General features: G+C 40.6%; 3 protein-coding genes and 1 pseudogene across 3 annotated transcripts; 2 read left to right on the top strand and 2 right to left on the bottom strand.

Annotated features, from left to right (window-relative positions):
- Window positions 1–283: 283 nt before the first annotated feature.
- Window positions 284–4,224, top strand: LOC125001271 (cytochrome P450 4F3). Its single transcript, XM_047577218.1, has 13 exons — window positions 284–607; window positions 765–909; window positions 1,009–1,062; window positions 1,205–1,332; window positions 1,428–1,549; window positions 1,630–1,776; window positions 1,884–2,013; window positions 2,099–2,165; window positions 2,810–2,939; window positions 3,062–3,195; window positions 3,431–3,495; window positions 3,575–3,657; window positions 3,743–4,224. The coding sequence occupies exons 1-13, from the start codon at window positions 299–301 to the stop codon at window positions 3,939–3,941; spliced, it is 1,713 nt and encodes a 570-aa protein (XP_047433174.1). The 5' UTR covers window positions 284–298; the 3' UTR covers window positions 3,942–4,224.
- A 152-nt stretch (window positions 4,225–4,376) lies between these two features.
- On the top strand, window positions 4,377–11,980 carry LOC125000563 (CD48 antigen-like). The gene is made up of 11 exons (XM_047576079.1): window positions 4,377–4,645; window positions 5,780–5,929; window positions 6,021–6,146; window positions 6,272–6,435; window positions 7,583–7,685; window positions 7,795–7,884; window positions 8,161–8,181; window positions 8,267–8,287; window positions 8,424–8,441; window positions 8,534–8,593; window positions 10,216–11,980. The coding sequence occupies exons 1-11, from the start codon at window positions 4,567–4,569 to the stop codon at window positions 10,233–10,235; spliced, it is 852 nt and encodes a 283-aa protein (XP_047432035.1). The 5' UTR covers window positions 4,377–4,566; the 3' UTR covers window positions 10,236–11,980.
- slc19a1 (solute carrier family 19 member 1) lies at window positions 11,971–16,297 on the bottom strand. The gene is given in 5 exon segments (XM_047576106.1): window positions 11,971–12,967; window positions 12,970–13,053; window positions 14,274–14,415; window positions 14,862–15,054; window positions 15,573–16,297. Coding segments are annotated over 5 exon segments (1,137 nt in total). The 5' UTR covers window positions 16,192–16,297; the 3' UTR covers window positions 11,971–12,868.
- A 6,182-nt stretch (window positions 16,298–22,479) lies between these two features.
- LOC125000546 lies at window positions 22,480–25,355 on the bottom strand (annotated as a pseudogene).

Genomic DNA, 25,355 nt, shown 5'->3' with positions numbered 1-25,355 from the left:
TTCCTGTAGTAATAATACAAGACCAGTAAAGAAAATACAGAAAAGCTACAATAAATAGATACATAAATATATAAATTGAAAAGCATTTACTGTACATATTAGAAAAAGATAGAACAACCCATGTCACGCTGTTGATTTGAGTTCATCTTTTCTGTTGAGCCGACATAATTCAGTGCACAGTAGCACTTTGGGAAATGACTGGCTCTTTAAACAGATGAAGGAAGTGTTTTCTATGGCGTTGCAGCAGTTGTTTGTGTTGAAATAACTGCAATAACCTGCAGAACCGTTTGGCTATTGCATGTTTCATCATCGACATCTATTCACCGTGGGCACAACTAACTGTAAGAAGAGGATTAGTGCAGAGAAACCTGTACCTTTGGATACTTTTGGCATCTGTGCCGGGATGACGGTCCTCCAGGCTATTCTCTCCCAGGTACTCAGCTGGTCGGGCCTCTGCAATGCCCTGTATGTGGTTAGTGGTGGAATTATTACTGTGGTTGCAGTTTGGACCGTGAAGCTGCTGGTGCGCCATGCCTGGTACACTCACAGGTTGTCCTGCTTCAGCAAGCCACCAGCACACTCGTGGCTGGTTGGCCACCTGGGAAAGGTAGGACTCACAATCATATACACAGGATATTATTTATGACGTTGAATGCTTGGAAGATGGTGACACAACAAAGCAGGAAACTGAAAGACAGCAATACAGGATGTGCTTTAAAACTTATTATCTAACTGAAATAATCAATGGCTCATGTTTGCTTCAGATGCAGAGCACAGAAGAGGGTCTCCAGCAGGTGGATGACTTGGTGCAGACGTACAAACACTCCTGCAGCTGGTTTATGGGGCCTTTCTATCACCTGGTCAGACTCTTCCACCCTGACTACGTCAAACCTCTGCTTATGGCCTCTGGTAGGGACAAACATCATCAGTCAAATAGCGGAAGTACCTCATTATTACAGTGTCTCCGGAGTTTTTTATAATGTTCTCTCCTCCTCCCACCACTCCAAGCAAACATCACCATGAAAGATGAGCTTATCTACGGCCACCTGCGCCCATGGCTTGGTGAGTCAAATATGCCACGCTGCTCTGAAGTTTCATGTCATTTCAAAGTTTATGGAAATGAATCTCATGTTCCATTAATTTCGTAAACTTTGTAATAATAAAGTAAAATGACTGATCTTCACATTGAAACCATCCCTGCCAGGACAAAGTCTGTTAATAAGCAACGGCGAAGAGTGGTCCCGCAAGAGACGGCTGCTCACTCCGGCTTTTCATTTTGACATCCTGAAGAACTACATCACCATGTTCAACTCCTCAACTAATACCATGCATGTAAGACACAAAGTCACACGCACCACACGACACACACAAGTTTTCAATGGGAACTATAACATGATTTGCTTCTTATGGTCTACCTTGTCTTTAAGGATAAATGGCGCCGCCTGGTGGCAGAAGGCAGGAATAACTTGGAGATGTTTGACCATGTTACGCTGATGACACTAGACAGTTTACTGAAATGTGCCTTCAGCTACAACAGCAACTGTCAAGAGTGAGGACACCCAGTTGATCAATTTAGCTGATGTATCCTATTCCGGTTGTACTACGTTTTTGATGAAATTGTCTCTCCAGGTCTACCAGTGAGTACGTGTCAGCCATAGTGGAGCTCAGTGACCTGTTAATAGATCGCCGGCAAAATATTTTACACCACTGGGAGTGGATTTACTGGAAATCCCAGCAGGGAAAACGGTTCAGACAGGCCCTAAACGTTGTACACGGGTAAACGCAAGCATGATGATACATAATTATTGCTAAATGCTAAAAACTAAGCTGCTACTGTTACTTTGTTCTAAACAGCATCAATTTTATTCTGCTGTATTTTGCAGGTTCACCAGAGATGTGGTTCAGAAGCGTCGTGCCCTCATCAACCAACAGACGGAGAAAGAAACGCCGTCTAATGTCACCACACCACCACAGAGGAAGAAAGATTTCGTGGACATCATCCTCTTGACAAAGGTTCGCTGTAAGAACAAATATAAAGAAATATAGGGGTGTTGTAATTCATTACATGACTCATAATACTATATGGGTCATGTGTTAGGATGAAGATGGGCAAGGCCTTACGGACGAAGAGATATACGCTGAAGCCAACACCTTCATGTTCGCAGGTGAGATGTAAATGTTACTAAATAGCGACCTCTGTGTTCAGAAGTGGTAATTACAGAACATTGCTGTAGATTAGCATGACACTCCTGAATATTAGCTATGACTTCTGTCTACATCTTTTTTTTTCAGTTCCATTTAGCTGTATATTTTCTGCAATATATGTATGTGATGGATGGATGTGAATGGATGTTGTACTGAAAATAAAATGATCTAATAATTATTATTATTGAGGTAATAACCAGCTCAAGTGTGTCATTTGTGTGTGATGAAAATGAGTTTAGCAAATATTAGTTACCAATTAAAGTTTCCCTTGCCCTTACATTGACATGTGACAATGCTGAATTACTAATGTTTAGCATAACATTATAGAGTATATGACTGTATAACAGTCATATAAGCTAAAAGCAACTCTTTAGCCTTTGGCAGACAGGGCGCTAAAAGCTACTATTTATCAAGAGTAAAGCTAAAAGCAGCAAAGGAACATTTTCTGGAGGGGATACTCACATTAGAAAGTGTGTTCTTTCTTTCTTTCAAGAGTTGCACAGCATCACTTTAAAGCTGCGCTTTATAGAATTTACGCCTTATTTTAAATTGTCAATGTGATAGCTTTCTTACTTGGAATGATGTTTTAATACTTTGTCCACAGGTCATGACACGACTGCGAGCGCCATTTGCTGGACGCTGTATAATTTAGCACGTCACGAGCACTATCAGGAAAAGTGCAGACAGGAAGTGATGGACCTGATGCAGGGGCGAGATGAACAGGAAATAGAATGGTCAGAAAACAAGATACAGATTAAATAGCGTACCTTCACCGTGTGTATCAATTCTTTTTCAATTGGTAGTATCCCGATGTTAATATGTACATGTGTGCAATGACACATCTTTTAATCTAAAGGGAGGATCTGTCCAACCTTCCCTTCACCACCATGTGTATCAGAGAAAGCCTGAGACTCCACTCTCCTGTGCAGGCCGTAACAAGGACGTACACCCAGGACGTAGCGCTACCGGGGGATTGCACAGTACCAGAGGGTGAGACGCTATTTTACAAAAGGCTCGCGTTCAGGTTCTGTTTCCCTTCAAGTTTGTGCATGTCAGCAAATCGCATTAGTCCACATGCAGCATTTTAATACATATCCATTTAAGGAGATTTTTCTGTATGCCAGCGTTGACTGGGAAATGAAACTTGCTGTCAGAGCAGTTTGTTAGAACATTTTAGACAGTGAAGCTCTGAAGGTTCACGTCAAAAATACTTCTTTTTGCCCAGGTGCAATCTGTCTGGTCAGTATTTATGGGACGCATCACAACCCTGATGTCTGGACAAACCCACATGTGAGAACAGAACACTTTTAATTTATTTACTTTGTTTCGATTTCTTATATTTAACATGTATGATTTACTCTCTAACCAGGAATTCAATCCTCTGCGTTTTGACCCGACCAATGCAAAGAGCCCCTCCTCTCACGCCTTCATCCCCTTCTCTTCTGGTCCAAGGTTCAGCTCTGTCATTCAGCCTAAATAATGATTAGAATGAAGTTAGAATGTGTTGGTTGAGAAAATGACCTGTACGTGTTCACAGGAACTGCATTGGACAGAAATTCGCCCTGGCGGAGCTTCGCGTCGTCGTGGCGCTGACCCTGCTCAGGTTTCGCCTGACCCCGGGTGCGAACCCCGAACTGGGGGGAGGCTCTGGGGCAGTTCGCCGGCTTCCCCAACTCGTCCTGCGTGCAGAGGGGGGACTGTGGCTGCAGCTGGAGGCCCTGAACTCGGAGGACTGAACGAGGAAGAGCGACTGGATGAATGATCTCACAGAAAGACATTCAACAAGACAAACGCTCTGGCTTTGAACCAGCATTTTAAACATTTTAATCCCTACAAAGTACACACAGCATTTACTTCCAAATGTAACATTAGCATATAAAGACACAAATAATGTAAGCAACATGTTTTTTTCAAATTCTGTGTTCATTTTACTGTATAAAGTTAATTTAAATAGATCCTGACATTTCTCTTGCTCTTAAAATCCCTTCTAAAGAATGAATAAACAGGCTTTTATCCAGGTTTTGGGGGACAAACAATAGTGTGTAAATTAACCAAGCCAGAAGCCAAAACAGATAAATAAAATGAAGTCACACTGACTGTCAACACTGGAAAAAATAAGTATCGTTGGTGATTTCCGGGATTTGCCGTCTTGAAGGCGGAGCCTGTTGTTGCCCATAACTTTCATTTTCAGCCGTTTCGACATTCTCTCAGCGTAAACTGCGTACGAATAAGCATGTTAAGACTTAGATGAGCGTAGCTATTTATTCTAATTTGTAGGTGACGTCTTTTGACATGTTCCTCTGGGCGCTCAACAGCGTCAGCCTGCGTTTCTCCTCGTTTTTGGCAGTTTAACCGACCGAGATGCGGCCGTCGGTGACAGCCACGATGTGGGCCGGTTTGTTGCGCCTGTGTTTGTTGGCCGCTGTGTCCACCGCGTCCGGTGAGTTCGCTCCTTCAACACCTCAACTTCAACCTCTTGCTTTTATAACTTGTTGCCCTCTACCCGAAAACCGTCTGCGTGTTCGGATTGTGTGGTTATATTAGGGCCAACGGTGTAATTTTCCACGAACTAGTCACGGCCCCGCCCTGCGCGTATTGGTCCTTGAAACCAGGAGTGAATTCAGACTGAATACAGGGCAAAACAAGGGGAAATGTAATATAAACTCACCAATTATATGACTAAACATGGAAGAACTATGATAAACATGCATTAAAAGTGCAGTAGAACTGTCTATATAGGATAGAATATGTAGGGAATATTAATATCAACCAATAGAACAATTATGAATAAAATGAAACATGAAAAAGAGTAGAAGAGAGCAGCAAAAAAAAAAAAGTTTAGATAGAACAGAATAGAATAGAGACACATGGGGAAACATACGTTTTTATCGGCCAGTCAATCAAAAAACAATTTCAAATAAAATGCAATGCCTGGAAATATAGGTTGGAAATATAAGTCAACCACTAATAGAACAAAAAAAAAACAGTTCGACTAGATTATACTACATTAGACTGAACTAGAATAGACTAGAATAATGGGTAAATACGAAATATCAAACAAACAGAACAATTTTGAATGAAGTGCCATGTGACAGAAATAGGAGAGAGCATAGAATCGAACAGACACGCAGAATTTGACAAATTAATCTGAAAGCAATCTATGCAAAGCCAAGGTTCAATTTCTCTTTCTTATCTGGCTGCCTTTCACCGTGTATGTCCACCGCTGTCACACCTCTGTTTGATAGATAAGAAAGGGCCAAATCGCAGCCTGGCTTTGAATCGCATTATCGAGTAATGAATCAGGGAGCAACTAAAAATGAATGAGTTATGCACCATAGAGGAACAGTGGGATAGTAAGAATAGTATATAACTTGGAGACAGCAATCATAATGAGAAGAATAATAAAAATTGTTGTGCATTACATCACGGCTGTGTTGGAATCAAATAGAGTAAAATCAATCTGTGCTAACCGGTCAGAACTTTGTCGAGAAAAGCTTTAATTGTGAAACCTGGCCTGAGTTTAGTCTGTAAAAAGCACATGTAAAGAAAATTCTAAACCTTTTTGTCCTTGCAGCGAGTGAATTGTACGGGATGGTGGGTGCTGAAGTTGATCTCGAGCCAATGTCTGATGGGAGCCCCATCACCAAAATAACATGGAGAGACGGTCCTAACATTGCCATGGACTGGGATGATAATGGATTTGAATCGTTTCGTCATTTTAAAGGTATACTGTGCATACAAACGTTCGTTTAAAATTAAGGATTGATGGGCAACATTTGAACCATATGAAAAACACTAGCCATGCCTGCTTACAGACCGAGGCCACCTCAACATGTCAACTGGAGTGATGACAATCACAGGATTGGTGGCAAGTGACAGTGGAATGTACACACCTGAGATCAACGGCAAGACGTTGGATTCAATTCAGCTTACAGTCATCCGTAAGTGGATAAAAGACTCACTATTTAGCTTATCAAGTTAAGCTGTGTGGAGATTTCGATTAAAAGAAAATGCAAACTTTCATTTTCATCATTTTATTTCTATCGTCTGTCTCCGTTGACAACAGATCCTGTCCCTGTACCGACTGTTGAGACGATGTGCGATGAGGAAATGACCACATGTACGTTGACCTGTACTGGAAACACCGCAGGAGCTGAACCAGTCACCTACACATGGAAGGAGGACCAGACGACCAGACCAGAGTCATCTAATAACATTAATATCCTTAAGGTACGGTTCATATTGTATGAGGGTGATGTGATTCACTGATCGACTGACAGGTCCCTAGACGAATAATTTATTACACAGGTGAGTAACGTTTAACCCTCAGGCATCCTTTTAACCCTCTTGTAACCTTATCGGACAAAAACGTCCATGTCCAAAAACTGGTTAAAAAGAAAAATTAATGGATTCATATTTTTTACAGATTTTTAATTTTTTTTTGCAAAAACATGAAAAAATAGCAATTTTCCTTAAAACTAATGTTGGGTGGCATTTTTTTCAGATCAGTCTTGGGTATTACCAAGATCATCTAAAATATTGACTTGATTGGATGATTAGTTTTTGTGTAGCATCAGATTTAAAATGTACTACCCTCTTGTAACTTCCCTATAACTTCCATCATTCTGCAATATTAGGGTTTATGAGAAAAATGGCCAAATTTGTAATTTTTAGTGCTCAACACTAAAATCAGCCATTTGCCTGTGATAGGACCTATGTATTAATGAAAACAAATATGGCGAAGTGGAAGTGTGAGGCTGGTTTTTGTTCAACATTTCGTTGCTACTCCGTTGGTTAAGAGGGTGACTAATCTGTTTTGTTTTTTCCCCCATGTGGTGGTGTTTTTGGTCAAGTTTTGTTGTTAGTTGACCCAGTGGCTTTGTTTCCTCAAGGTGTGATGACGCTTTGCGTTTGTTGGTGGTTGTTGGTCCTGGCCTGGTTTATGGCCAGCACTTTCAGTTAAGGTTTTTCGAAATATTCTAATTTAAAAATTATTTTACGCACAGTATCTGGTCTCTGTGTGGTTTTGCCCTTCATCCCCTGGTTAACACATCGGGAGGTAACAATCTGTTAAGTTTTTGGACAAGTTTTTGTCCGTTAAGGTTGCAAGAAGGTGGTGAGAAAAAATTCACCTATTAGAAATATATATATATATATTTTGGATTTCAAAATGTGTGTATAGATAGACTTTGTTACAAAAAATGGTGCCGTATGCACTAACCAAGCCAAAATGGCAACCAAATGAAGGTTGCCTGAGGGTTAAGTCTAGACAGTTTGACGTGACAACGGAAAGCATGTGTATGTCAGGAAAAGAGGCGTTCAGGTATAGTGTGTTTTGAAAAAATGTGTGTATTAACAATTGGAAATATTTACCCAGAGTGTGCCCCAGAACGTAGAAGTAAAAGTGTTCAGCTGTGAGCTGAAGAACCCGGTCAGTAACGAAATCAGCGTAGAGTTCAAAAACCCTCTCAACAACCCAAGTGAGTCGTCTCCATCAAATTCTGCTCAAATTCTGCAAAGAAGATTTTTGTTTGTTTTTCTTTTAAAAAAATGGCACCAACTGAAACTGCTGCTGTCATAATTTTACAGAAACACTGAGAATATCTGCAGGAATAACGGTCTGCGTTTCTCTAATCGCCGTTGTACTGGTGCTGGCACTCATTCACAAATGGATATCAGGTAACATCCCTGGATACCTTCTTTTTATAAGCGCCGTAATGATAAGCAGTTAAAGGTCCGGTGAGTAGTGTATAGTGACATCTAGTGGTAAGGTTGCACAATGCAACTAACAATTTACCCAGTTTGATTGGTCCAGTCTGGGGTGTAAAACATGGCGGACAACACGGTGGAAGAGGACCTGCCCCTAAAAAAAAAAAAAAAAATCCTACAATGTTAACATTAAAGCATTAAGTTCCATTGTGTTGGTTGATACTTTATCTCAATTTTCTTTTTCAGGAGTCTGGTTCTATGAGAAAGGTGAGATTCATTAAATAAAACTTACAGTGAAATTCAAGCAATTGAGTTATATTTTCGTTCACTTATTATAATTTTCTTCCCACAGAATCCATGCCCTGGCAGCTAGGTGAGTACTGATGCTATTAAAGCCTTACAAAAAAATGTGCTGCTGGAACTGATGAAATATTTCTTATTGTTGTTCTCCTGCACTGTATTTTTCTGTTAACGTTACTGTTTTTATTTTCCTTTGCTTTTTCATTCAGACTTCTGGAAGAAGGAGCGTAAGTTTTTCTTCTTTTGTCTTTCATTTCTTTCTAATATTTAATTTTGATAAAAAGCTGATACCCATATGTCATTTCTTTCAATAAACTAGCGAGGACCGCTAATGAGTCGAATGGCACCACCGCTCGTCAGACTAAAGATCAAACAGATGGTAAGATTTTTAAGCAACCTTATATCAGCCTGTAGACCCCTTCATGGCCTGTCACTGTGACGTCACGATGTTAGCTGGAGGCAAAACAGTGGGAAGCTAAAGGCTAACGCTGTTACTTTCAACCATGAAAATGTCGTCTTGTTGTATTTTTTGGTGCTAAAACTGAAAAATCAAAAACAATAACTTGAAGTTTAATCATATACCAGCCACTGCCAGTCGTAGACAACTTTGGTTTGGCTTTGGCGATTAAAAGAAAGGATTGGAGTGAGATAATCAACAATGTGATCATTTTTTATCAGTTAAGATTAATATGTAATGTATCATCAGTTTCAGCCTGGATAATGTTATGACTGCGTTTGACTAAATGGTGACTGAAATTACATTGCGTTAATTGTTATTGAGGAGATTCTTGTTACATGTTAATGCTAACCGCTACATAATGCAATGATAGTTGCATGTTTCATGGATGTCCAAGCACACGTTGCATTTGCTACATTACCCTCCACAGTGGTTCCATTTACTTCTTGTAATATCTTTGTTGGAAAGGCTTCATTTGATAAAGACAGCCCCTATGTGTTCGTATGGACTAAAGTCATCATTCAAATTCTTCTATTGCAAATCTTGCACAAGTCCATTCAAGGCATTGTTATAGGCGCCTTTGTATGCCTTCAACTTTTCTTTCATGTAGATGCTGGGTTTCTTTATTAGACACGTGTAAATGTGCATGGTGGGCAGTCCTGTCAAATCGCCCATCACTCACTGGTTGGACAATTTGATACGTTAATGCTAACCGTGAGCTAACGCAACACTAGCTGCGTGTTTCAGGGGTGTCCAAGCAGAAGTTGCATTTACTACGTTACCCTCCACAGTGGTCCCACTTATTTTTTGTAATATCTTTGTTGGGGAGGCTTCATTTGATAAAGACAGACTGGACTTCGTCCCCTCTCCTGTGTTCTCCTTTGGTCAAATGGTCCATCCAGTGAGAGTGTAGGGTTTGGGAATATGGTCTCGTCAGTCAGAGTCAACTTTTTAAAATAACACTCACGGCCTCAGAGAGTCAGTGTATTAGTATATTCTCCAAAATATATGTTTTCCTCGTCCATTCTTGCCAAAACATTGAAATATGCAAACCGCTGTTTATGGCTATAGTGTTTGAGATGTTTTGCCTCCAGTTAAGCCCCGCCCCTCAAAACAACGTCACATTGTTTACAAACCGTGAAGGGGTCTATACAGGATTCAAGTAGATTTGAAGGGGCAGTTCAATTTCTTCGAAGGGAAGCTGTACGAGCTGCTTATCCATAGTCAGTATATTAAGGCAAGCAATGGATTTTGGTGGATGGAGCGAGCAGGAAAGTAGTTTTCACGTTAAGTGAACTGAAGCTGTTTAATTGCTCTTTACCAGATTCCACTGAGAAAAAATAACTTTACCTCACAGAACACAAGAGTCGCTGTTTCTGTGTGACTTTAACATCAAGTAACTCCCATGTTCTGTGGGGTAAAATGTTTTTGTCTTTGTTGAAAGACTGCTCCAGTTCCCTTCTCCACTTCAGAATCTGAAATAGCACGTTGCGCTTTCCACTCAGGTGTGACTCTCATTCTTTTCTCACTTTCTCATTTGCCAGAGGAAACGCCGATGTATTAAGATGGCTGAACAATACCAGTGAACCTGTGAAGATACACAAGATCCAGGAACTGAAAAGGTTTTGCATTGTGCAGTCATGAAGTGGAATTTCACGCACTGGGAAGAGCCCCGTCACGTGTTAATCATTAAATCCGATATTTTAAACAGGACGTACTTGTTTATCCAGGCACTACCTGCTACTTCATGTCTCTTCCTTTTAAAATGTATGAGACAATACAAGTTGAAATAAACTTAAGGCAAAAGACTGCAGCCCAGAACTGAAAACAACCCCAACCACAGAGAGAAGCTGCGAGACCTTCCTGAGGTGTGCTTCACCATTTCCGAGGCAAATTTTGAACAATACCAGGAAGGCCAGCAACGTGTGCTTTCCTTCGGCAGACTTCATGAACGCACCTTGAGCTCATTACTGCTTGGGATTTTTCATGAGTGGAGGTGGTCCGGATACGCAGACAGTGTGGGGAGAAGCTGAGCTGACACCCCTGGAGGGAATAAAAGAAAAAAAAAAAGCGGAGGCCATCGTCTGGCCGGCTAACAAATCTCCGTACTTGCAAGTCACAGTATGTCCGTCTCCTACTATACTCTGTATCTCTGTATTCACATTTTCATCATAATATTGAATTGTTAGTCAACATACAAGAGCTGCACTTTTAAAAAGCGCAATTGTCTGTGAAACTGGTTTTTAACATCCCTCTACTTGATCTAAATCAGCTGACAAACAAGTTGCCATTTTTAACTCGTAAAAAGTTGCAGACACTCAACAACTGAAAGCACTAAGACTGTTGGTATTTATTGTAGTTTGTGTTTAAGGGTTATAGAGGTATATTAGTTGCATTTTATATGAGGTATGTTCAGTTAAAAAAAACAAAATGCTAACAATGAATCCTCTTGACATTTTTTTTAAATTTGTGCACTATAGAGCTTCACCACTTGAGGGCAGCAAATCACAACTGACAAGAGTCACGTAAGGGAGGTTTGATAAAATGCTGGCTGCCTATTGCCATAAATTATCTTGTAACTTGAGACTAAATCATGTATTTAACCTCGTCATCAGCTCTAATGTGAATGCTGGACTAGACAGAAACCTGGCACCATTTTGCATCAGTATGACTTTGATCTGTTACAAAGTTTTTTTTTAATTTTAATTTAATGGTCTTAAATTTTAACAGGCAATAAAAATCCACAAATCCAGCGCAAATACATTTGATTAATTCCATTTCATTCCCGATTAGACCTAGTAGACATGTTTTCAGGGCGAAGCGACTCCCATCACGTCGCCGTGTCCAGCTGTAGAAACAATCTAAAATCAAAACTCCTGCTGAGAGATCCAGGAAAACTATTGAGAATCAGGGACCTCTAAGTCGCTGTGAGCAGCAGCTGACCAAACAAGTGACTTTCACACAACCATTTATGAAGCTAGTAGTTTAAAAAAAAAACAGCATTATAACCAGGGGAGGAGTATGAAAACTCATTTATTGATTCTGTGGTTTCAACAAATTATTAACAGAATTCCCTCAGCTTTAAATCTCATCGTCTTGTTCCCAAGAAACCCAGCATACACTCCTTTTATTTTTGCTTGTTTGTTTTTTTGTTGTTGTTTTTTTTTCTTTTTAAGATGGTCCCACATTTAAAAATGTATTATGCCTTGTATTTGTGCCTTCTAATCTTTCATTGAAAGTTCTGGGAACAAATGAGAGCATGTAAAGAGTTGGTTTTGCATTTAAATAAAAGAGTCCTATCCACCAAAATTGATTTATTTATGAATTAAAAAAATTACACCTGATAAGTTTTTTTTTTTCTCTCTCACAGCATTCACACAGTTTCACAGTCATTTCTCAAGAATTATTTCAATCAAAATAAAAACAAACATCTATACATCCTGAAGAACCTGTTGCTGAAAGGCCTACTCTGTTATGGCCGTGTGTTTTTCCATAGTAACACTTCTTATGTGCAGTACAGGACCAGTGCCTGTGCATGTGAAAACTGCTTCTTCCTCTTGCTGGTTGGTTGTTTATAAAAAAAATCAGCCAGAAAATATTACAAATACAGATGAAAATACTAAGACTACACATTTATCTGCGTAGAAACGTCTAGAAACACAATTTCCGCATAAACCCTGTTCCTATGTATCTGATTATTAATAGTGTCCTAATACATAAGAGCTTTTACAGCAATCATAACATCATTTTAAACACTGTATGAACAAGTCTACTGTAGTAGTAGAAGATCAGCTGCAGACGTTCATAATCTGACTTTAAAACACTGGTGTATAAATGTGACATCATCTAACGTCATTAAAGAGTAATCATACTCACGTGGTCATTTTGTTGGCAGTGTAATTGTAACATTCGGTACAAAAGGAGTGTCTGCACATTCAAAGTCCGGCTCTGTATTTCAGATGTTTGTGCTGACTGGTAAATAAGATCCTCTGACATACTAAAATATCTCATTGCGCCACTCGAGTAGTGGACGACCTTTTAGACCAGAGGATGAGGCAGTTGTGAGATTAAGGCCAACACTGAACATTAAAACGTTTAGTCTGAACAGCTTACTCGCAAAAACCTGGACTCTACGTAATACAAGATGTTCCTAGAGAACGGTTTAAGGCAACACCAGCTTACTGCGCTTTGACGCTTTTAGACGAAGGTTCTGAGTTTACTGACGGCGTGGAGGTTTGTGGGCGTGGCCTGACCGCTGTTTCCGCCTCCTCCTCTGGAATGGTTTCCAGAGGAGTGTGGCGGTAGTGACGGGTGATGACCACGGCGGCGCCGACGAAGTAGGCGGCGGTGAGAATGGTGAAGTAAACGAAGTATACCAGGAACTAGAAAAGAAAAAGAAATAGAATTTATGCAGCGGTCCCTGTGCAAGAGGCGATTTGATGAGATGAGACCTGCTTCTTGGCTTCAACAGATTTAAATGAAACTCTTGGTCGTGCCCCAATGATACTGACATTGTGTGACAGAGAAAGCTCGTATTTTTGGAAAGAATTATGGGAATATGTGGTTTGAGTCCAGAAAATAAAGGAAGACAGAATGAGATTAACTCGGCCAGTCCAAACCTTGTTACTGTGTACTGCTAATAGTTGTATTTCATAAAGAACTACACTAACTGTGAATGCCACCAACGCACTGAACAAAAAGCAAATGAGGCGGTAAATGGACGTAAGGATTTAAGACTTGACTAAATGTAATTTATTAGCGAATTTGAGACTTTTTAAGACTCCGCAGAAACCCTGTATAATAGAGATTAACCGATATGGATTTTTTTTTAGGGCCGATACCAATTTTTTTTTTTTTTTTCACATCAGCATTGGCCAATACATGTTGACGGTTTTTGGAGTCGATACTGCTTTTTCTTGCCCCATTTACATGATAAAACGACACAACAGTAATGTTACAGGTTTCAATTAAACCAAAAACATAAACAATAAAAAATGTCAGCTCGCAAACTCTTACTTAACAACAGTAAACATTTGGGCTGTTGCTAATGACTGTAATGAGTTGGTGCTGAGTGATAAATAGATCTTTGTTTTGGTAATGTTTTTTTTCTCAACTCTTATTTTTAGAGGCCTATGAGCACAAGCACTCTCCAGCTTCTAGCTGCAGGCACTCTGCTAGTGGGGGGGGGGTCAATGTATGGGCTGCACAGGTCCACAAGCGTCTCCAGCAGAACGGAGCTGACTGTGGATGTTTATATCGGTGAACACACCCACGCATCGGCCCGAAATATTGATCGCCCGATATACCAGCCGACCTCTATTGTATACACAAAAAACTCAAGGTTCTTATATCTTGAAAGCAAACTACAGAGAAACACTGGCTTATTTGAGTTCATCATTGGACCCACATGTTTGATTGATGTGGTCCAATGTTTCCCGTCTTCGTTTGCAGCAACATAATCATGCTAAAGCTAATCTCCCAACATAGCAAAGAGCCGCCTCTGACACGGTCTCTTCATTAATTTCTCTCAGTGTTAACTGACAAACTGTTGGTTGGTCTTTGTCACTGGTATGAGACGCCACTGAGGCGGTTTTGATTTTACCTGATTTTTCACGCTCAGCCCGAGGCCCCTCTTATCTAAAAATATCAGGCTGATGATGGTCTTCAGTATCGTCGCCAAGAAAGTGTTGATGCCAAACACCAAGGCGCAGAGCTCCCTGGTGAGAGACGAGGCGATCTGGAAACTGTGGAGAGAAGACAGCGTTGAGGGAAGTGGATCCAGGCCACGATCGTGTTTCATAGGAGGAGTTAGTCAGAATGGAGATTTTAAAAATAGGTCAGGGAAGAGGTAGCGTAAACATTTGACAATCCAAAGAGCAGGACAAAATCAGCCCATAATAACCACATTAACTCTTGATCTGGTTGGAATGAATCCATTCTTTCTGAGCATGTGTTCCCAACGTGGGGTAAATATCAGGCGACACGTTTCCAGGAAGGACATCGAGGTAGAAAAACAAACTAGTTGTTCAAACAAGTGAAAACATGTACCAAGCAGGAATTATCATCAGATTGTAGAAATATTGTCCATGTAAATGTAGTTGAAGCAGCCAACTCTCATACTTGACAACCTCACCCGTCAAATAATTTTTTATGTCACTGACGTGCAGTGTGAGTTTTATCTGGGACTCACGTGGCAATAGGCACCAGGAACTGGTAGAAGCATCTGAAGATGATGTAGGAAACGTAGCAGACCCAGATGTTGTCCGTGGTTTTCATGAGGAGCAGCAGACCCGCCTGGACCGCCGTGATGATCGCGATGACGAGCTCTGACCAGACGTTCCATCGGATTTTGACGAAGCCCGCGATGAAGGAAATGATCGCGCCTGCAAGAAAAACGGGTCAAATAATCACTGCTAATTGTCGGCCTTTCAATACTGTATAACATTACATTTACTTATTTAGTGTGTTTTATGTGTTCTTGTCAATGGTACTTGCCAAGATTACTACGAGGAACTCCCATAGTTTCACATTCAGTTTCTGAATTAATCTTTTATGGCGTCCGGGTTGTTTAAACAAGCTTCTACCTTTAGTCATACAACCTGTTTATCCTTAAAAACGCAGCGTTTTCCAGACTTCCATCCCTCAACCAGCTTTGTTTTTTTTTTAAATGCTTGGCAACAAAGAGGAACAAGATGTTTTGGCGCTACAACGATGTGATTTTGGTTTATGGCAGGCCTAAAATAAACAGCTACACAAAAGCGATCCGATCATTATAAAAAATGGCTGGACCTCTGTTCCTGCTGGAGCTGCACGTCCGTGCGAATACTGACGTTGCTGACACTCAAACAGAGATGCATTACTCCTCTACACACTAGCTTTTATATTTCCAGAAATGTCTCACTGAGAAACGTAGAAGCCGCCTCCACTCCGCCGTTGTAAATGTTCTTGTTTTCTGTGGCTGGGTAGACGTGGTTCCACAGGATGTGGACGTTGAAGAGGACCAGGTAATACCCTGCCGAGTTGAACACCCACCACAGGCACCAGAGCTTCAGGTTGGGCCTTGTCACCACGTTTTTCACCTCCAGCAGCATCTGCACAAAAACAGAATCCTTCCAGCGCGATGCCGAGCACTGGGCGGCTGCAGGAGATGCGGCCCCGTCTTTTGGATTCATTTTGTCCAGTTCTGACTTGGTGGCTACCGGTGCGAGCTCCCTTTGCTCCTGGTTCTTCGCCCGGTTGAAAAACAAGGAGCGTTTAGGCCACGGCAGACACAACGAGAGCAGCAGGCCGAAGCTGACGAAACCCAGAGAGATGCTGTTGAGAGTGTAGAAGTCGATGTTGCCCAGAGATAAGCACAGCTGGCCCAAGACGGAGCTGGTGAAAACCCCGAAGAGGACAGATGAGCGGGAGTAGCTTGCCACTCGCTGGTAGAGGGCCGGGTTGACCAGGGAGAAGATGTAGGAGGAGTAGGCCACGCGGCAGGCCATGGTGATGCCGTAGAAGAACTCCATGAACTGCATTTGAAGGAGCGTGTTGCCCAGGAGGAGAATGTTCCAGATGACCACCTGACTGACGCCCTGGATTATCAGGACGGGCTTGTAGCGCAGGAGGTCCGTGGAGCAAAGGCCGCACACTGACATGAAGGAGTAGTCGAAGCTACTCGCAAAATGATCTCATAAGTGTTCCTGAGACGAAGTTCAAGGAATCCACTTACGCTGGTTTGGAACCAATTCAATATGACAAGTTCTGTACTTACTAGAAGCGTATTATAATTGCATTAACCGCGTTTCCTTCCGTTGATAGGATCGGTGTAGGTTTATGCACCCAGCTGCGGCGGTGTAGATGCATTACTTTACATACAGAATCCAACTAGACCAGCCAACATGCATTTAACATGCAAACCACAGTTACTGAGTTACAAGAGTTACTGACCTCAGAAAAACATGGCCATGAACAGCTTGGTGTCATGATCAGCAGATCTTAAGTCTTATCTCTCCGATTGTCTAAATAATTGACCAGAACTTAATGACAGAGACATGAAAAATACTGGCTCATCAACCTTTTACTTACTCAATATTGAAATGCATAAGCAACAGCACAATTGAATCACAACACTTAATTCTCAATTAGAATGTCGACGACATGATGGTCAAGTGTTGGTGATATTAATTTATGCGATTTGCCATTTAAGGATCACAAAACCTATAATAAATAACCGTCTGATTAGGCCTGTACAACTGTTAGGTGTGTGTTTTTATGCTAACAGATGGGCAAGAAACGTTTTAGTAACATTATGTTTCTAATGAATCTGTATACCCCGGTAAACATTCAGTCCAATGACTCTACTAGTGATGCTGCTACTAAACTAAATCATAGGTCATAGGGGGTCCGAGGAGGTACTGTGAGGGGGAGGGGGGAGGAAAATATTTGGTTGATTAGACATTTTTGTGCATTTTTTTTTAAACTTCTACCTACAATTTTTATCGAGCCCCACAAGCATTTACATTTCTGAGATACCATTAACATGATCCAACACAGTTTTAGTAAAGGATAATGGAGCAGACATGTTATGTTTTATGGCAGTTGCAAACGCCACCCGTACTGTCGCAACGGTTTGAAATAAAAAAATGAACTAATTTGATAAGCTAATAATGATAGACAGGCCGAGTTTAATTACCAGAACACATACAGTAGGTAGGGTCGTTCCCTACTTCGTTCCAACATATTCGCGGTTATTGGTCCTGAAAACAGATGAAGACCCCTGAATCTAAATCTCATAGTGTTACTGAAATTGCCACTTTGAGCCACAGAGGTCGGTTATTTTACTATTTCCGATCTGCCACCTGCAAATAAGGTGTTGGCTTTTATAACCAAAAATAATAAATGCCTATTTGGTTGAGATCAGTTGGCACTGGTGCGGGCCACACAGAAATGATAGCAATCTTATCATAATTATCAGATTTGATTTTATAGTGTCAAGTGATTACATCGAAGAGCAGAAACAGATTATAATATTTATTTGGAAAATCATTCGTATTCTGCTGTGTCCACATCTGGCTATGAATCGCGCTTCCGAACGCAGGTGACAAATGCTTGCCTCGGTCACAATGCATACTGTAAAGGGTCTGCCCAATGTAACACAATCCATTTCCGTAAATATTGAACCCCCAACTACATAAATGAAACACCGAAACAAACGTCTTTTGAAGTCTCTTTGAGCTGGATTGGGACCTCCGTGGAATGGCAGATGTAGCTCTGTCCAACGTCGAGAAACTACAGCCCGTGTTTCCTTCAAAAACCTATTTAACTGGCCTACTTTGGAGGAATGTGAACTTTAACCACAGTATGATGGATTCAGGAACCCACGCGAGAAGTTATAATTCTACTGCGCTGCAAGCGACGAGGAACTACATTATTAGAGTTTAAACTGTTTCAATAATCTTTTAAGGCTGTTTAGTCAATACTAACTTTACCAAGACATTCACTAACCTGCTCCCTGGTGAAGTTCTTCTCAGAGCTCAGCAGGCACGGCGTAATGAAGGCTTCCCCGGGCCTTATGGACGTCATAAACCCAAAGAAACACAAAAATATCACGTTCCACTGCCACTTTTTGGGGTCCCTAGCCTCCGAGGAAGGATCACTAGAGGGAGTCTGGGCCGCCAGAGCGGAGACGGCCATCTCCACGTCCTTCCTTCCGGCGCTTTCATGTCGCAGCTCTTTTCCTCCTCACTCCGACTGATCACCCACTCACGAGTGCATTTCCTCCACCATCGTGTTCAAGTTCAAAGCTCCGTGTCAAAACAACCGCTGCGCGGGTAACGCTGGTTTTGGATGGTAAAAGCTGCTGTCCGGAGCGCTCTGAAAAGGACCAAAAAAATAGCGGCCTCTCTGGCTCCTGAAACACCGACCGTGAGAATGAACATTAACAGAGTGGGCTGGTAGTTATAATGCTCATGCTGACGCGTCGTGCAAGCGAAAATGTTGACCTTTGCCCCACACTGACATTGTCTGGCAGAGAGCTATCCATCAGCTGGGTCTGGTGTCATTGTTGACCTGAAAACACAACAATGCAGTGAGTTTGACACTGGGGCTGACATTAAAGCAGGAAAAAAAAAAAATTCAAGCAGACTCTTAAATTCTTAATTCATATTTTTGCTTAGATCTATGAAATAATAGTGTTTAATTGAGGTTTTATTGCGAAATCTTTGGGCTGAGTGACAGTGCGTGCGTGGACACGTTTTGCTGAACAAACCTGGCGTCACTGCCCGTTTCAATTCAAGTCGTAAGGAATGAATCAGGTGTACTCACTACCAGGCCACTAAACCAAACTGACCTCGTGGGATGAGCCACCTTTGGTCAATGCAAACAACTTATTACACAACCGGCGCACGAGGCAACTCTTCGTCGAGCTTCGCGTGCCAACGCCAAGTGTAAAAACACAGTTTGTGTCACTGTTAACATTCGCTGCTAACACGCTAACCCACTGCACACACACACACACACACACACACAGTGTCAAAACCGCGAAGTTGCAGCTAAGTTAGCTATTAAAATAAAAAATAACGTGCACTCGCGGTTTCCTGTAGGCGCGCGCTTAAAACAAACGACTAACTGCCCGTACATCCGACACCGAGTCTGCTTCAAACGAATAAAGTGCAAGATACTTGTTTTCATTTAAAATGTGCTTGAATTAGATAACGTGACTTACCGCGTGAGCTACATCTATGTCTCAGACGGTAGCTCATACATACTTCATGGCTACTCTTCGTCTCAGGGCGGGGGGCTTCTGGGTAATGTAGTTTTACATCCGGGCTCATCAAATACAAATATATATTACATGATCACTTTGTTGGTCCCCACAGGCATGTTGTTTTGTCCAAGAGTCTCAAGATAACAAAGAACATATGTGAACCAGACATAGGCATAAGAATAAGAGTCAAAGATAAAATAAAATAAAATAAAAATAATCGTAAAAAAAATGGAATAAGAAGGTAGAGGTAGTAAGAATTACAAAACAAATTTATCAGATACCAATCTAACAGCCCACATTTTACCTGGATAATAGACAGCATTATTACAGTATATTTATGTATTTGAACCACGTCAATATGAATACAAAATATTTTTTCTATATACACTAGTTTATTCGCAACAGATGTATCTATATCTCATACGTCTGTTTTTAACTAATAAACTATATCGTAATTACCTGCCGATCCTTTTATGTGACTCTATTATCTGCCACTGCTGAACATAATGTATGGCTACAATAACAAACTAACTTACAACTGTTAAAGAAGAATATTTACAATATTTTGTTAAATTATGTTGATCTGGTAACTTTTTTGTAGCTACTATAGCCACCTCGGGCAATCTGCGCTTGCCTGCATGAATAATGCGGTAACACAATGTCTCATTAGGCTGCTTAAACAAAAAAACGTGTTTCAATCAAACCTTTCCTAGCAAAAAAACAAACCAGCTTAGAAGCTCTAAGATGTTGCCTCTCGTGATCTTTCTGTAGTAGTTGCTTCAAAACCATCTACTGACCTACTTGGAACCCTGAATCGCCTAACCAACCCAAAGGCTACCAGAGCCACATTCTAATTCTTCTATTCTCATGATTAACAGTCTTGTAGTGTTACAGTTTATAATCATGGCTGTGTAAATTTAAGTGCCGGGAGCTTCAGATGGCAGACCTTTAAAAGTGATGTCCTGGGCACTTCATGGCGTCAAACACCAGAAAAAATCCAGTTATAGAGTGGCTACCTGCCTCTTAGTGATTATGGGTCTCAGCCATGCGTTGATATAAGACATTCATCTCCATTCACATGGGTTAAGTACGCAGTTTTTTTAGCGTGGAATGTTGGTGGTTTTCACACATGTGTCAAATTGGCGCTTGGTAACTACTGTTGGCTGTTGGCCTATTACTGCATACTCTTTGCAAAGACTGAAACAAAGCATCTGGAAAAAAGCATGAATGAACCAACAAGATGGATAGTATTTCATGCTTGTGCGTGAGCGATTTTGTACCAATGATTACCACCATGACATAGTATAGGCAGAACGCTTACCATCTTTGTGTGGCCTGAAATAAAAATGGGGGTTTCATGTGTTTGTAGAAAATTCAGAGCATGAGATCTTAATTGCTTATTATTGTTTGTTAAATTAGAAATAAAGTGACTTAATATTCTTTTGGTCTTTACTGTGCATCTGGCTGCTCATTCTTGTGCCCTGCGTATATTGTTTAATAATCTAAATAATATTTATTAGATAACAACACCTCGATTTGCTCACTACTTGTACATAAACTGTATTAACAACCGCCACAGGCATATGATCGTCGATTAGGTGCCAAGCCAATTAAAACACATGTGTCATGGTAACATTGCTGACTACACGCTAAGTCATTGCACCTTAATACCATAACACACAATCGTTAAAACCGAAGTGCACAAGTTACTATTATAAATGTCACTTTTCTGTAGGAGCTGCTAAAAGCACTTATGATAATGCGTACTGTTTAACGTAGTGTGCTTAGAGAGATAAATTAAATATAACTTTTTTCATATAACTTATTAATTAAGATATAACGGACTTACGTAGAAAACATCCATTAGTGCTATACACTATGCACTTTAGCAAGCAAAGTAGTTATAATGCATCAATAAAATGAAATTGACTAGCAATTATTGGACACATTTTTAATGCCAATTCAGATTAAAATATAATCATGTTAACCAGATGCATAGTGCATCATGAAAGAGGTCAATGAAAACTATAATGATATGTATAGATGGTAATAATGACCATTATAATGCTTCATAGACTTATAAAATATTATGAGTGCATTCATACAGTGTTACCAATAAAAATAATCGTAAAAAACAAAACAAAATGGAATAAGAAGGTAGAGGTAGTAAGAATTACAAAATAATATACAGTCCAATCTACAGTCCCGTTTACCTGGAATATACAGCATTTATGTACAGTTACAGCATTGAGGTACAGTATTTATGTATTTACACCAAATGTCACCAAAATTTTTTTTCATACACTGTTTTCCTGCAACAGATTTTAATCTCAAACGTCTGTTTTTAGTAAAAATATACAGTATTACCTGCCGACTTTTTATGTGACTTATTATCGCCATCTGCTGGACATATTATGGTACAGAGAACAACTACTACTCCTAAGATTAAGAAGAATATGTTACAATATTTGTAAAATTATGTTGTGTTTGATGACAATAATGGGTTTTGGAAGATTAAATACAACTTATTTATACTTTAACTCCATCTGGGAAGATAATGCAGTACAAGAATAATAATATTAATACTAGCTTATTATAACTACATCAAAGTATAATATTATGGCGCAAAAGATACTCTATATATATTCTAAAATGTAAATCTAATATTATTTTACAATGATTTTCTATTCAATTATATCAGTGTGCTTTGGAAAGGTAAATATAACTTTTTTCAGTTCTAACTTGAATGTTTTGCCACAAATTGTGTTCGAGCCCTAAAATGATTATTTCCATGGATAAAATGACCGTGTGTACACTTATCGGGCCAATACAAGTACAAATGAATGGATAAAAATTAAAATGAAAAAATTGCAAAATCTTTTATTTTATTTATTTTTTATTTATTTTTTTGTATTTATTTATTTACACAACAAAATATGATATGTGAAATTACATCTGAAAAGCATTTGAAACATTTTTGGACTTTTACTGATGAAGACAGAAACACGTGGAAACAAACATAATACACGGTATATGGGTATCTCTCTGCATGTGTGTGTTTAGTTAATATAAAGTTAATATAAATGAATACAAATTCTGTAAAATATTTAAATAAACACAGTGCCACATCATAGTACTTGGAAAATAAGGACAATGCATACATCAGCTGCTAAAAGACAGAATTGCATAAAAAAAATTTAAAAAGTATGCAAAAGAAAAACACACCAAAATCAAACAAAATAGAGACAGATTATTTCTCATTGCGTAACTCTTGTGAACACTCATAAACACTGTGTTATAAGCTCACAACCAACAGAAATGTAAATACAGGCTGGAAGTCCAAGGGTTCTCCACTAGGGGGCATCAGTTTACCACATAATTCAATATACTGAAATATCTTCACACGCTGCTGGGCACGGAAATGTTTTCTAACCTTAGATAGGGAGTTGAGACCTATTTATAACCGTTAATGTAAACCACACCTGAGATATTTACTGTACATTAACTTCCCGGTTGACTTGTAATACTGGGTGTCTGTAAGAATAAGTATTTCACTGGAAGATTGTATCCATGCATTCCACTGCTTAATTAAAAAGCTTAGAATGTCACCTTCAAATGTGTCTTACCCCTGGGTGTGTCAGCTGACATGTGGTCTCTGGGTGTGTCAGCTGACATCTGGTCCACCTTCTTTATTTCAGTTTGCACCAATTACTAAAGTGTTCTCCTTTCGTTTTACATTCGCTATACAAATAATAATTATAGTAACTCAAAGTGAAGCCACGAGTTCAAATGACTCATCATATAGCATCAACTTTTTGTTTCCCCCTTGAACTCAGAAAATCTAAGCAAATGCTAGCATGCTTGCAGATTTCCATGACTCCGTTTTCAACCTCGACAATTACTACAAATGTGTTAACCATTTAAAGCCCGGACGTATCGCCGGTGATACGTTAAAGCTTGCGGTATTTCATTTACCGTAATTCACAGTGATTTGCCCCATTGACAAAACTCAAAAAACTGTGGCTTAACACTGTGAAATTATGCTTTAGTCTGGCAAACTTTCGTGACATCTCAATGGCATAACTGACTGTTTAGTTTTTACCAACAGATTCCTTCAAACAACTCTCTATTGCGTCGCTCCCCAACGTGCAGCACAGCGGTGTGTCATCATTACCGTAATGGCAGCTTTTCCCCCCCAATTTTGTCCATCAGATCTTTTTTTCTTTTTTATGAGCAGGCAGATGACCAAATCTTAAAATTACGAAACAGCGCCAAATTAAAAAAAAAAAAAAGAAGAAAGAAAAAAAAACTGTATTTCTCAAGCAGTGCGCTCAGTAACAAATAACAGATTGCAAATTGCAAAAACCTGAGTTGAGAAACTGTAGCCAAGTTACTGAGCCGGAAATCAAACTGCTGGTTTTAGATTTACCCAGATGTCATTGAAAGCAGCGCGAGTATCTGTTCCTTAGCACCTTCATTGTGAACATCATGCTAGCGCTTAGCTAAAAGCGATGCACTTAGACTTACTGTAAGTAGAATTAAATCCAAAATCCATTCAAAGAAAAGTTCCATTGCCGTCAGAGGACTGAGACGTTGACCTGCTGAACTTGGACCCTGACATCCTCTCCTGCCTCCTGAGTTTCCTCTGAAAAAACTGCATCATGTTTTTCCTAAACTTGGCTCCAATAAATGCGTAGACGAAGGGGTTGATGCAGCTGTGGAGCAGAGCCAGGCAGTTGGTTACAACCAACGCCACGCTCACTGAACTCCTCAGGTTGCAATCTTTTGGTATCAGATCAGCCCTCAGCAGTGTGTCTACCACCATGGTAATGTGGTACGGCGTCCAGCACAGCAGGAACGCAACCACCACGGCTATGATCACCCGCATGGCGCGGTGCTTCTGGAACCCCCGAGTGTGCAGCAATCTTACGATAGTGATGCCGTAGCAGGCTAGCATGACAACCAGAGGGACCAAATAGCCACAAATATGGAGCAACGCACGAGTGGCGAGCCTCCATGACGCGGAGTCGCCTAAGTCAAAGCTCTCGCTACAAATTGTCTTGCCGTCGTCGAGTTCGGACACTTCGTTGAAAAGTGCAGGAAGGCCAAGGGCCCCACCGAGGGCCCACACCGCTCCACAGAGGAGCCTGCTGCACCTCCTCTTACGACTCCCGAGCATCTCTCTGGCGTGCACAATCACAAGGTACCGATCGATGCTAATGCAGGCCAGGAAGATGATGCTGGTGTAGAAGTTCGCATCCAGGACCAGGTAGAGCAGCTTGCATAAGAAGTCCCCGAAAATCCATCCCCGCATCAAGGCAGTTGCGAAGAACGGGAGCGTGAGAGCCATCAAGCCGTCTGCTATTGTCAGGTGAAACAAGTACATGTCTGAAGGGGTCAATGCCTGCCTGCTGGTGGTGATCACCCACCCCACCAGCAGATTCCCCGGTATTGCCAGTAAAAAGATGGCATAGAGGATGACACTTAGGGTCACAGACACAGTAGAATCAAGCTGTTTAATCTCACATGCAAGGAAGTCTGGATTGGGGACATAGGGGTACAGAGAACTGGAAAAATTCTCGAAGCTGTATAAATCCTCGAAGTTCATGGTCAAAGACATGGCTATGGAGGGGAAAAAAGCCAGTCAGTCGCGGAATTGGACAGATTTACACTCAAAAACAAGAAAATCAGCATCACATCACATGCTTTAAGAAGAACAACTACAAATAACTGTATTCTTGTCATTTCAGATTCGGTACTCACCTTCTGCGTTGCTTTATCCTTTAAAGATGACAACAGCAGGACATTTAAACGAGTCAGCGAGCGACTGCGTGAACACTGATACAATACGGGGGTTTTTAGGTAGAGATGACCCAATGACCTGCTTCCTTTCAGCGTGTTACTTCACATGTCCCCATCAGTACTCTAACCGAA

This window comes from Mugil cephalus, chromosome 23 (genome assembly GCF_022458985.1).
Source record: "Mugil cephalus isolate CIBA_MC_2020 chromosome 23, CIBA_Mcephalus_1.1, whole genome shotgun sequence".
In the NCBI taxonomy this organism is placed as follows: Eukaryota; Metazoa; Chordata; class Actinopteri; order Mugiliformes; family Mugilidae; genus Mugil; species Mugil cephalus.
The sequence above is the reverse complement of the archived record's forward strand: the minus strand, read 5'-3'. Positions and strand labels throughout refer to the sequence as shown.